General features: G+C 46.1%; 1 protein-coding gene across 1 annotated transcript in view; it reads left to right on the forward strand.

The window, feature by feature from the left end:
• Positions 1–8,635, forward strand: part of FOXO6 (forkhead box O6) — a 222,885-nt gene extending 214,250 nt beyond the window's left edge. The window contains exon 2 of the mRNA XM_070764928.1: positions 7,159–8,635. Within this exon, the coding sequence (XP_070621029.1) occupies positions 7,159–8,595 (1,437 nt within the window). The 3' untranslated portion in view covers positions 8,596–8,635. The remainder of the gene's footprint in view (positions 1–7,158) is intronic.
• Positions 8,636–10,638: the final 2,003 nt, after the last annotated feature.

Genomic DNA, 10,638 nt, shown 5'->3' on the forward strand with positions numbered 1-10,638 from the left:
GGTCCAAGGCTTTCCAAGTTGCCCTGCTGCACTGCAGGATGGAAAGAGTTAACTGGCGAGGCCCTACCTGCTATTGCATTTTAAAGATGCCGAGATGAAAGCCCATAATTTATTCTCCCCACACACGAAGGAGCAATTAGTTCTAAACACGGCTTAATCAGTCAGCGAGAGATTGATTTCTGTAGACTTGGATTTGGTGGCTGCTGGCAGAGTGCCAGCCTGCAAGCAGTCTCCAAATAAATGAAGTGCAGAGAAGCAAGCCATTCCATAATATGATCTATGGGCCTCTGTAACTTTCCTGCCTGCTCATTAGTATGCCTCTGGACAAAGGCAGGGAGCCAAATTCTGCAGCCGCCTCGCCAGCCTCGCACCGGGCGATGCTTGACCCCTGGGCCTTCTTCCAGCCCATCCCCCTGTCTGTCTGCGCGGCTTCTCGCTTAGTCCATGCAGCCCGGCAGCCCCCTTCGCCGGGGTCCAGACATCCACCAGAACAAAAGGAACACTCCACCCTGAGCCCTCATCAAAGAGGTGATAGGTGTGTCAGCTTTGGGGTTCCAAAAAGCTCTGCATCAAGCTCAGGAGAGAGGTGGGGTGGGGAGAGGGAGAGAGAGATGAAAGAGAGGGGGAGAGGGAGGGAGAGAGAAGGAGGGAGAGATGAGAAAGAAGGAAAGAGATGACAGACAGGTGTGTGTGTGTGAGAGAGAGAGAGATGAAAGAAAAGGGAGAGAAAGATGAAAGAGAGGGAGAGAGTGGGAAAGAGGAGAGAGAGAAGAGAGAGGGGAGAGAAAGAGATGAGAAAGAGGGAAAGAGAGGGGAGAGAGAGAGATGAGAGAGAAAGAGGGAGAGAGGTAAAGAGAGAGGGGGGAAGAGAGAGATGAGAGAGGGGAGAGAGAGAGAGAAAGAAAATGTATTTGATTGTTTGTTTGTTTGTTTGTTGGTTGGTTGGTTGGTTGGTTGGTCGGTCCGTCGGTCCGTCGGTCCGTCCGTCCGTCCATCCATCCATCCATCCATCCATTCATTCATTCATTGGATTTATACGCCGCCCCTCTCCGAGGACTCGGGCGACTTACAACATAAAAGGAAACAGTATACATCCTAAAGCCAATTAATTTAAATTAATCTTTTTAAAAAACTCCTCAAAACCAATTAAAAAACTCTCATAACCATTCAGTCCACAAGATCAGAACACATTAGTCAGAAGAGAGGAGGGGGGGAGAGAGAGAGATTGTGTGTGTGTGTATATGTGTGTGTGAGAGAGAGAGAAAGAGAGAGATGAGAGAGGGGAGGGAGGGAGAGACATAGAAAAATATTTGCATAAAACTTGACATCTGCGTACAGGAAGTCTTCAACTTACAACCGTAAATAAGCCCCAAATTTAGGTTGCTAAGTGAGACATTTGTTGTTAGTTTTGCCCATTTTATGAGCAATTCTTGCCACAATCGTTAAGTCAGTCGTTGCAGTTGTTAAGTTAGTAAAATGGTGGTGGAGTGAATCTGGCTTCACTCGGTGAACTATTGACTGGTCAGAAGGTGGCAAAAGAGGATCGCATGGCCCTGAGACACCGCAACCGTCATAGGGTTGAGTTTTGATCACGTGAAGGTGGGGAGGCTGCAATGAACACAAGTGGGGGAAAATGGTCATAGAAATCACTTTCTTCCCAGTGTTGATGTAAGTTTGAACCGCCACTAAATGAACTGTTGTAACTCAAGGACGGTCTGTTTAGTCTATTATTGCATAAACCAATGCTCAATTTTTATTTTTATTTTTTAATTATTATTATTATTATTATTATTATTATTATTATTATTATTATTATTATTATTATTTAGATTTGTATGCTGCCCCTCTCCGCAGACCCGGGGCGGCTCACAACAGAGATAAAACAATATGTAATAACAAATCCAATATTAAGTCTAAAATAACAATTTTACATTAAAAGCCTAAAACCCCCATTATATAAGAAACATACACACAAGCATACCATACATAAAACTGCATAGGCAAGGGGAGATGTCTCAGTTCCCCCATGCCTGATGGCAGAGGTGGGTTTTAAGAAGTTTACAAAAAGCAAGGAGGATGGGGGGAGTCCTAATCTCTGGGGGGAGTTGGTTCCAGAGGGTCGGGGCCGCCACAGAGAAGGCTCTTCCCCTGGGTCCTGCCAGCCGACATTGTTTAGTCGATGGGACCCGTAGAAGGCCAACTCTGTGGGACCTAACCGGCCGCTGGGATTCGTGTGGCAGAAGGCGGTCTCGTAGATATTCTGGTCCGGTGCCATGAAGGGCTTTATAGGTCATAACCAACACTTTGAATTGTGACCGGAAACGGATCGGCAACCAATGCAGACTGCGGAGTGTTGGTGTAACATGGGCATACCTAGGGAAGCCCATGACTGCTCTTGCAGCTGCATTATCACGTTAGATCGGTGCTTTTCGACCTTGGCCTGGACTTCAACAGGGCCGGCTGGAGAATTCAGGGTGTTTGTGTTAGACACAACCTACCTTTTCATCTTTTAAAAGCATTGAAGTCCAGAAGGACATGAAAGTGGAAAGAGGAGATGCAGTTAGAATATCACTTGCCCAGATATGGAAAAAAAGAACAGACCCCATCTGAAAATTTTATCATCAACAAAATACTATATAGATGGGTAGAGATGGACCAAATAACTAACGCAAACAAGGGAACAAAAGACAAAGAAACTAAAAGGACATGGTATAAGTGGAATGAATGGATCCAAAACAGAAAGAAACGTAACAATATAGGGTGTCAATGTATATAAAAATAAATATTTACACAGTATAGACTGGAACAATAGTGATAGACGAAACAAGCACCTATGATACAACTATTTCTTCTTTACTATTTAGAATTAGAGATATTAACACTTATTGCTATTTCTTTCCCCCCCCCTTTCTGTCTTACTTACTACAAACGTATCTAAATATATATAATTTAATAGAATATAGCGTAATGAATGGTAAACTTGAAATGTAATAGACCTGGGCTATGATCTGTAAAAAACTATGAGATATGCAGTGTTCCCTCGATTTTTGCGGGTTCGAACTTTGCGAAAAGTCTATACCACGGTTTTTCAAAAATATTAATTAAAAAATACTTCGCGGGTTTTTCCCTATACCACGGTTTTTCCCACCCAATGATGTCATATGTCATCGCCAAACTTTCGTCTGCTTTTAATAATTTTTTTTTAATAAACTGTAATAAATAAACATGGTGAGTAATAACCTAAATGGTTGCTAAGGGGATGGAAAATTGCAATTTAGGGGTTTAAAGTGTTAAGGGAAGGTTTGTGATACTGTTTATAGCCAAAAATAGTGTATTTACTTCCGCATCTCTACTTCGCGGAAATTCGATTTTCGCGGTCGGTCTTGGAACGCATCCCCCGCGAAAAGCGAGGGAACACTGTACTTCTTTTTTATTGTATGAAAATTAATAAATAAACTTTTCAAAAAAAGAAAGTGGAAAGAGGGAGATAGACTTGTTTTAATCTCAGAAGACAAGATATGGCCCATCAGGATTTGGGCCACAAAAGTTTGCTGCAAAAATGGCAGCGGATAGATCTTTGTGGAATCTCCAGAATTTGATCTTAGCACTTAGTGATTGTTTGATCCTTTTTAATTTCTCACTAAATATTCCCCTAATGCAGTGGTTCTCAATCTGGGGGTCGGGACCCCTTTGGGGGTCGAAAAACGGTTTCACAGGGGTCGCCTAATACCATGGGAATAGACAAATTTCCCTTTGTGTTAGGAACTAAAGCTTCTTCTATTCTGGCGCCTTGGAACATATTTTTACAATCCGACCAATCAGGCGTTTACAGTGGGAGTGTCCCTCTGACCTTCCTGCTAATCAGCTTAAAGCTCTTTTGGGAGAATTGGCGCTAGACTTATGGTTGGGGGTCACCACAACATGAGGAACTGTATTAAGGGGTCGTGGCATTACAAAGGTTGAGAACCACTGAGATGGAAAAAAAACTGTGGGATGAAGGTGAAGTGAAGGATTCATTGTAAAGACTCTTGAGAAATTTCTATTCAATTTTCTCTCGTCTTTTTTCTCTCTTCTTTTTTTCCTATACTTCATATTTCTAGACCGCCTCTCTCCCTCAAGGAGAAGTTTGGGTCAGTGATTTTATTTTTATTCTACCCTTTTGTAAAAAAAAAATAAAAGAAGCCCAGCAGGCCAAATTGATGGCGATTTTATTTTAATTTATTCTATCCACCAAGCAACGTAGCATGACAACTGAAGTTGAGAAGCAGAGCTGGCTCCCTCCGTATTTTTAACCCCAGGGAAAGATCTTGAAAATGGTTATCCCGCCGTAGCCAGCTTATTAACTTCCCAAACTCTCAAACTCAGCTAAATCTTCTCTTTTTTTAATCAAGTAGAGTTGCATAAAGAAGGTTGGTACATGGTCTGATGTAGCCGATGTTTCAGGTCACATATTGGTTGCCGTCCTTGCTCCACTGATGTTTCTTTATGCGGTTTATTTATTTGTATCCTGCCTTTATTACTTTTATAAATATGTCAAGGGGCAAACCAGTGATGGGCTGCCAAAATTTTTATTGCCACGCTGTGGGCGTGGCTTATTTGTGGGTGTGGCTTGATGGTCATGTGACCAGGTGGGAGTGGCTTGACAATCATGTAACCAGGGGGTGGCTTACAGGTCATGGGACTGGATGGGACTGGTTTACTGACCAAGATAAGTTTTCAAATAGGGACTCTTTTTCAGTTGATTAAGTCACATTATCTGAATAGCCACAAAAAGGAGAAATGATAGACAGCATCATTTGCTGAGGAGCACAGTAACATTTTAAGCTTTTGTACCGAACCCACAAGGTTCAGTATGATAAAAGATTAGGCAAGTAGCTCAATTTTCTTTAATTGCTATCAAAGTTCAGTTCTTAGATAATGATTAAAATGATTAAAACATTTATGGGTAAAAAACTGCTATTTAATTATTTCTTATTTTAAAAGTAATTAAGGATCATACTAAGGTACTAAAGAAGGAAGGACCATAAAAAAACTATTAAGTATTCAATAAATAGTGTATAAAATAGTGTATTCAATAAATAGTGTATACACTCCCACTGTGTATCCACCCCTCCCCATGGGGGCAACAGCTCATCACTGGAGCAAATATAATAATGCCCTTTCTTAATCTAACTTTTCCCGCAATACAGCTCCCGAGTTGGACTGAGAAAAGAATGATTTAGCATTTAGCATTTAGATTTATATATCCAATATAGATTGGCAGATTGATTCGCTCAAAGTCATCCAGCCAGCTTTCATGCCTAGGGCAGGACTAGAACTAGGGATGAAATTCAAAAATTTGCCCACCAGTTCTGTGGGCGTGGCTTGGTGGGTGTGGCAGAGGAAGGATACCGCAAAATCCCCATTCCCTCCCCACTCTGGGGCCAGCCAGAGGTGGCCATTTGCCGGTTCTCCGAACTACTCAAAATTACTGCTACCGGTTCTCCAGAACCTGTTGAATTTCACCCCTGCTTGGAGACCTTCCAAAAATTATCGTTCAGGTCTACTTTCATGATGCAACAAAAGTGAAAAAAGTATTGCATCTGTACAGCTAGTTTTCCACGTACAACCACCATTGATTCCGACGTTTCTGCTGCTAAGTGATACGTTTGTTAAGTGAATTTTGCCCTGTTTTATGACCTTTCTTGGTACAGCTGTTAAGTGAATCACTCCAATTGTTAAGCTAGCGTCATGGCTGTGAAGTGAACCTGGCTTCTGTCTTATTTATTCATTCATTCATTCATTCATTCATTCATTCATTCATTCATTCATTCAATTTCTTTATGCCACCCTTCTCCTTAGACTCAGGGTGGCTTACAACATGTTAGCAATAGCGCTTCTTAACAGAGCCAGCCTATTGCCCCCACAATCCGGGTCCTCATTTTACCAACCTCGGAAGGATGGAAGGCTGAGTCAATCTTGAGCCGGTGATGAGATTTGAACCGCTGATCTACAGACCTACAGTCAGCTTCAGTGGCCTGCATAACAGCACTCTACCTGCTGCGCCACCCCGGCTCATGACTTTGCTTGTGAGGAAGTCACAAGAGGTGACTCTGGGACGCTGCAACGGTCATAAATATGAATCGCTTGCCAAGCGTCTGAATTTTTATCGCGTGACCATGAGAATTGCTGCAAAGGTTCTCAGTGTGAAAAACAGTCAGTTTTGTTTTCAGTGCCGTTGTAACTTTGAACAGTCACTAAATGAGCTGTCGTAAATCTAGGACTACCTGCATGAGGTAATGATATTGCAGGAAAAATCACAGCAATCGTCTTCACGCTGTTTCCATGAATACGACAAGGACACCTTAAGGAAGTCCCCAGGAGTTGCGTTTGGCTTCAAGGAGATTTGACTATAATTACGTTAACTGAATATTTAATTTAGTTAATTAGGGGCTAATTAAGTTTATATCCGCTTTATTTATTTTTATCCTGGCCATTCCCAGACTTTGTTTTGATGCTCGCCATTTTGAGCATGGTGCTGTTCTATATCCCAAATGTGTCCCTTGATTTAAGAAAAGGGGATGGATGGATGGATGGATGGATGGATGGATGGATGGATGGATGGATGGATGGATGGAGGGCCGGCCGGCCGGCCGGACAGACAGACAGACAGACGGACAGACAAACTTGTGTGTGTGTGTGTGTGTGTGTATGTATGTATTGGATTTATATGTCGCCACTCTCTGAGGACTTGGGGCGGCTTATAAATCCAATTGCTACCAGTTCAGTCCAGTTCAGGCATACTGGTAGCGGCGGTCGCCCGTGGTTCAGAGAACCGGTAGCAGTGGTGGCGCAAGGCTCCACCCACTCACCTGGACATAGCCATTTTCTTGTTTTAACCCTCTGCACATGCGCAAAGCCTTCTGAACGTGCGCAGAGGGTGGGAAAGCACGTGCAATGGTGGCATGTGCATGCGCTTCTGAAACGGTGGGGAAACTAAGTAGATTTCAGCGCTGGGGCACTCTGCTACCCCAAACAGAACTGAAAAAGTTTGTTGAATGTCACTTGTAAAGCCAGGTGGCTCTGGAGGGATGGTAGAAATCAGAAAAACTACCAAGTGAGAGAGGTGAGCATTGCTTTTGACCAACAGTGATCGATTTTTTCTTCTTCTTTTTGCAGAATTCCATCCGGCACAACCTGTCCTTGCACACCCGCTTCATCCGTGTGCAAAATGAAGGCACCGGCAAAAGTTCCTGGTGGATGCTGAACCCCGAAGGTGGCAAAACTGGGAAGACGCCCCGCCGGCGCGCCGTCTCCATGGACAACAACAGCAAGTTCCTGCGGATCAAGGGCAAAGCCAGTCGGAAAAAGCAGAGCCAGACGGCTCAGGAACGAGGAGAGGAAAGCCCGGCTAGCCAGCAGGCCAAATGGTCAGAGAGCCCCACCTCTCACGCCGGCGAGGAATACGACGCTTGGGCTGACTTCCGGACACGGGCCAACTCCTCGGCCAGCACGCTGAGCGGTCGCCTCTCCCCCATCATGGCCAACCACGAGCCGGATGAGCTGGAGGAGGACGATGGGACCCCGTCCTCCCCGCTGATGTACCCCAGCCCTTCGAGCACCTTGTCCCCCTCCCTGAACGCCCGCTGCTCAGTGGAGATGCCCCGGCTGACCGATCTCACCGGCACCATCAACCTGAATGAGAGCCTGGGAGAGAGCCTTCTAGAGGACCTGCAGGACAACTACAGCATGAGCCCGGCCCAGCCGCTTTCTGCCGGAGGACTTCGGCCCAGGACCTCCAACTTTGGCTACGGCTCCAAGTGCTCCTCCGTGGGTGCAGGGGGCGGGGGTGGGGGAGGAGGCGGGAACACCTACTCGGGGACTATTTACAGCCAGCCCGCCATGAGCATCATGCGCCGTCTGCCCATGCAGACCATCCAGGAGAACAAGCAGGCCACTTTTGTCCCCATGAATTCCTACCGCAACGCCTCGTTGCAGGACCTGCTCTCCTCCATTTCCTACGCGCATAAGGAGGGGGAGCCTCACTTGCCCCCGGCCAACAGCATGGGCCTGCCTCGTGGCCACAGACAGAACGCCCTGGTGTGTAGCATCGGGGGCGGAGGCGGCGAGATAGGCCTGGTCCCCTACCCTCCCCACTCGTCCGCTCTTATGAAGAGCAACGCGTTGTACCACCACCCGTCGCCAGCTGGCCACCCCCCTCCTCTTAACAACAGTGCCTTACCCTCTCCGATCAGCCTTATGAGCCTGCCCAGTGATGCTTGCAGCATGGTGAACATGCCTCACCACGGGCACCTCCATTCCTACGTCAGCAACCAGGGGGCGCACATGAGCTTGCTGGATTCCTTGCAGGGACCTTACCCGGAAGCCATGCACACCCCTGTGTTGAGTCAGGACAGATTCCCAGCCGATCTAGACTTGGACATGTTCAACGGGAGCTTGGAATGCGATGTGGAGTCCATCATCCTCAACGACTTCATGGACAGCGACGAGATGGACTTCAACTTTGACTCGGCTCTTCCGCCACAAAACGGTCTCAACATGGCCCCTTTGCCCAGCGCCCCACAGCCCAACAATCAGAGCTGGGTCCCTGGATGAGGCCCGTTCGGGCTGCTCAGGCCCAGCAGTGAGTGGGGCAAAGAGGGTCCTGGGGAAATAGAACTCTTTCCTCCATCATTCAGCCCAGCTCTTCTTCTTCTTCTTCTTCTGTTCTTTGCCTTCATTTCTTCAGCCAGGCTAGAGCCATCTGTTGAAACTTGACAACGACACTTCGCTACGCACCCACGCACGCACGCACACAAACATGCACACACACACACACAAACACACACACAATGTAGGGTAAAAATGTTTTGACAGGTACCGGCGGCTTCCCGCCTTGTGCCAGGTGTATTGTGCAGTAAGTCGGATCTGTCTTTGATGTGTGCAATAGGCACAACTTAGCCATGGCATTGCAAAGTCGCTTCCCCTTTCTCTCCCCCTCCCTCCATCCTCCCTCTTTCCCTCCCTCCCTGGGCATTTGCACTATTGCACAGAAAGAGGGAACAGGTGATCTGTAACCTGAAAAACAGCCTAGAGCAGTGTTTCCCAACCTTGGCCACTTAAAGATATCTGGACTTCAACTCCCAGAATTCCCCAGCCAGCGAATACTGGCTGGGGAATTCTAGGAGTTGAAGTCCAGATATCTTCAAGTGGCCAAGGTTGGGAAACACTGGCCTACAGCTATTGCCAAGCAATCACGCTAACTTAGATCAGGGGTCCCCAACAGTAGTGGGTTCTAAATCCTTTTGCTACCACTTACCTGGGTGTTCACGATACTTCTGCACATGCACAAAAGGTTATGTGCATGCATGGAAACATCCCAGGCTTTGCCCACCCGCCACTAACGGTTTGCCGAACCAGGAGCATCCTACCACTGGTCCTCATACCCGCTGTATAGAGCGCTGGTGAGACCACATTTGGAATACTGTGTGTTCAGTTCTGGAGGCCTCACCTACAAAAAGATACTGATAAAATTGAAAGGGTCCAAAGACGGGCTACAAAAATGGTGGAAGGTCTTAAGCATAAAACGTATCAGGAAAGACTTCATGAACTCAATCTGTATCATCTGGAGGACAGAAGGGAAAGGGGGAGACATGATAGAAACATTTAAATATGTTAAAGGGTTAAATAAGGTTCAGGAGAGAAGTGTTTTTAATAGGAAAGTGAACACAAGAACAAGAGCGCACAACCTGAGGTTAGTTGGGGGAAAGATCAGAAGTAACGTGAGAAAATATTATTTGACTGAAAGAGTAGTAGATGCTTGAAACAAACTTCCAGCAGATGTGGTTGGTAAATCCACAGGAACTGAATTTAAACATGCCTGGGATAAACATATATCCATCCTAAGATAAAATACAAGAAATAGTATAAGGGCAGACTAGATGGACCATGAGGTCTTTTTCTGCCGTCAGTCTTCTGTTTCTATACCCCGGGGTATATGTTTCTATACCCCGGTCCCTGGACTGGCTCTGGGCCATGGCATGCTAGAAATCAGGCCACGCAAACAAGCAAAGCCCCATCCGTGGGATGCAGGCAGTACACCAAACCACGCCCTGTCCAGTCCATGGAAAGACCTCTCCACAGAACTGGTCCCTGGTGCCCAAAAGCTGGCTGCCATGAAAAGGTTTTAGAACAAGTTTCCCGCTGGCTTTTCACTTTCCTAACTATCTAGATTCTAATTTGATTTCTTTTCCTCGCTCATTCCTTGCCACCATTTTATGCAGCTGCCAACAGCAACGGGGAAGAGCTCATTTTTTTTCATGTGAAACCTAGGTTTATCGTGCGGTAGCTCCATTATATCTCCATCCTTTTAGCTAAATCTCTGAGGATTTGCTCAACAGGTAGGAAAAATAGATCTGATAGGTATTTGTGGCATGGCTGGTGCAGAAAGAAACAAAAACAACAGCCATGCGTTGGCTTGCTATAAATCTAGCCGCTGGCTTCTGCATTGCCCAGTAGACATGGGGTGTAACAGGAACTGAACTCTTCAACGTTGCTCATTTTTGTGTTCATTTTCGTGCCACCTGGTTTTGCAACAGAAACCGCTCACAGGATGAAGTGTGCGTGCACATGGCCATGTGGGAGAATGGGCCCTGATGC

The sequence above is a fragment of the Erythrolamprus reginae genome, chromosome 11 (genome assembly GCF_031021105.1).
Source record: "Erythrolamprus reginae isolate rEryReg1 chromosome 11, rEryReg1.hap1, whole genome shotgun sequence".
NCBI lineage: Eukaryota > Metazoa > Chordata > Lepidosauria > Squamata > Dipsadidae > Erythrolamprus > Erythrolamprus reginae.